Source organism: Micropterus dolomieu, linkage group LG02, assembly GCF_021292245.1.
Source record: "Micropterus dolomieu isolate WLL.071019.BEF.003 ecotype Adirondacks linkage group LG02, ASM2129224v1, whole genome shotgun sequence".
Lineage (NCBI taxonomy): Eukaryota > Metazoa > Chordata > Actinopteri > Centrarchiformes > Centrarchidae > Micropterus > Micropterus dolomieu.
Genome location: NC_060151.1, coordinates 19,322,989 through 19,325,314, shown reverse-complemented (window position 1 = coordinate 19,325,314; position 2,326 = coordinate 19,322,989). Strand labels below are relative to the sequence as shown.

The 2,326-nt window shown below is 36.7% G+C and overlaps 1 protein-coding gene and 1 gene segment (V, D, J or C); both read left to right on the top strand.

Moving 5' to 3' along the window:
- The window catches only part of LOC123967480 (immunoglobulin lambda-1 light chain-like), a 10,361-nt gene extending 9,319 nt beyond the window's left edge, over positions 1-1,042 (top strand). The window contains exon 5 of the mRNA XM_046043588.1: positions 991-1,042. The gene's annotated coding sequence lies outside the window, so the exon portion shown is untranslated. The remainder of the gene's footprint in view (positions 1-990) is intronic.
- On the top strand, positions 32-1,042 carry LOC123967186 (the record flags this gene model as incomplete). The annotated part of the segment is given in 2 exon segments: positions 32-71; positions 530-1,042. Coding segments are annotated over 2 exon segments (375 nt in total), but the record flags the coding sequence as incomplete, so codon positions are not given.
- Positions 1,043-2,326: the final 1,284 nt, after the last annotated feature.

Genomic DNA, 2,326 nt, shown 5'->3' with positions numbered 1-2,326 from the left:
TTTTTGTACAGCCATGTGTACAAACTGAATCACTGTGATATTTGGACAAGGCACCAAGCTGATTGTGACAAGTAAGTACTTTTTAACTGATCATAAAACAAGAGATTTTCTGATTTGAAAGAGTATCAGACATTATGTTATCAATACTAAATTTGTGTGCTTGTTTTGTTTATTTAACTTGAAAGGTTTAAGGATAGCTTACATTTTAACTGAATTTTGCTATGATCATCTGTGTTTATTGGCTGTTTGAAAATGTAGTTTTACTTTGATGGTTGTTGGTTTAACATGAATTTTGTTTGACAGAATTGTTCATAATTTAAAGTTATAGATTGTTAGATTTTGTTTTAAAGAGTAACCACTGTTCATATTGTAAGGGATAATTTGTAAATGTGTTGGAAGATTTAAAATGCTTTTCTTCTTCAGTTTCACTTGTTATATTGTCAACATGACTAATAAATGAATCTGTTACTGCCTTGCATTAAATATTAAATTCCTAGTTGTTTGATGAATGTCCTTCATGTGTTTTCAGGCTCCAGCCTCCCTCCTCCTGTCCTGACAGTCTTCCCTCCGTCCAGTGCTGAGCTCCAGTCCAGCAAAGCCACTCTGGTCTGTCTGTCCATTTTGCCCAGTGAGTCTAAGGGTTTTGCAGATGTGAGCTGGTTGGCTGCTGGGAGTCCAGTGAGCAGTGGGATCTCTACCAGCACCGCTGTTCAGCAACCAGACAAGACTTTCCAAATCAGCAGCTATCTGGCCATCCAGACGTCAGACTGGAACATGGATAAGGTTTACACATGTAAAGTGTCTTTGGGCTCCCAGACTTCAGAGAAAAACATTAACAAGTCAGACTGTCCCACTGAAGAATAGTACAGGAGCAGAATGACCATTTCAAACCTGCTTCTTTACTGTTTGTGCTGTTTGCTCATTACAAGGTTTACATGTTAGAAAAGATGTCTGCATGCTTGTAATAAATGTTGTGACAGTTAGGTGGAGGTGTCGTATCAGCTTTGCAATTCTTTCAATAAAAAATCTCTGAACAAAAACATTTTTTGAATATATTTGTATTCTTGAAAACACTTCTACAAACTGTTGTAGCCTTAACTAGATTTTATTTTTTTTCTGACGATGATCCCACTGATAATTACAGTTAATCAGGATTCCAGACACATGATTCTTTCTTAACTATGTATATTTAAATTCATAAATCTACATTGTTATTATATGTTGATTTGTAACAAAAGCATAACAGAGATTAATATAACTTTGTTTGGTTTTAGTTGCTTGCAGAAGTTAGATACAAAGCAGATGAAACTAAGTTTGTACCCTCTGTCAGTGAAGCATCACTTCTCTACTCCTCCTTCTCTTCCTTCCCAGGATGCACCTGTAGGCCTCCTCTCCTTATTTATAGCTCCATGTAAATGAAGAGGTTAAGTGAACTGTCTCTGACTGGAAACACACTGATGGTCTCATTATTAACATTTGGTCAGTTTACCTCTAATGTGTGTGAATTATGTTCATGTGTGCAGAGAGAAAGCTTTTATCCTGCAATAGATGCCTCTTGTTAAAATGTGAAAATTGTGAAAGTCAGATTTATTTATTTTTTCCCCTCCAACTCAAGCAAGCAAATACTGTATTTGTAATTGGATTGGTGAATCCCTTAAAGAAGTGAGCAAAGAAAAAAATCAATGAGAATATTAGGGCTGTCCCCGACTAAGGATTTACATAGTCGAATCAGAACCATCAAGTCCTGCCTGTAGTCGACTGATGTATGTTTTTGTGCACGGCGATCGTGAGCCGAAGCTAAACTTAGGCTTATTGTTGACCATTTTTCTCTCTCTCTCTCGCCTGCCATTCACCGGCCTTATGTAGAGTTTTGCGTGCATGCCATACTGCTAACAACTACATGCACATTGCAGTTCCTCGCAGGTCCATTTCAAGTAGCCTTAAAAACGATATAATATTCTTTGTGTGGTTCAACAACGGTGATAAATTATCCGAAAGTACCGCGAGGTGCAGACAACTTGGCACAACACAGGTGAAGCTGCCGTCCATCTCTTCAGCAAGTTTACTGCCACTAGACACATACACCTGGGCCATTCCAGAATTGGAGGACAATTTAGGCATTAACATTTTTGAAAAATTAACCCTTTATTTAGTAATTTTAGATGTTTTATTTATTGTCTGCTATGCTTGGCGCAACCCTGTTACAGATACTCAGGAACCTCTAAAAGTATATTTTAAAATTTTTGTTTAATAAATCCTTTACCATTAAGTAAAGAAATTCACATTTACATTGAATACTCATTTAATCTTAGATAAGACTTTACTT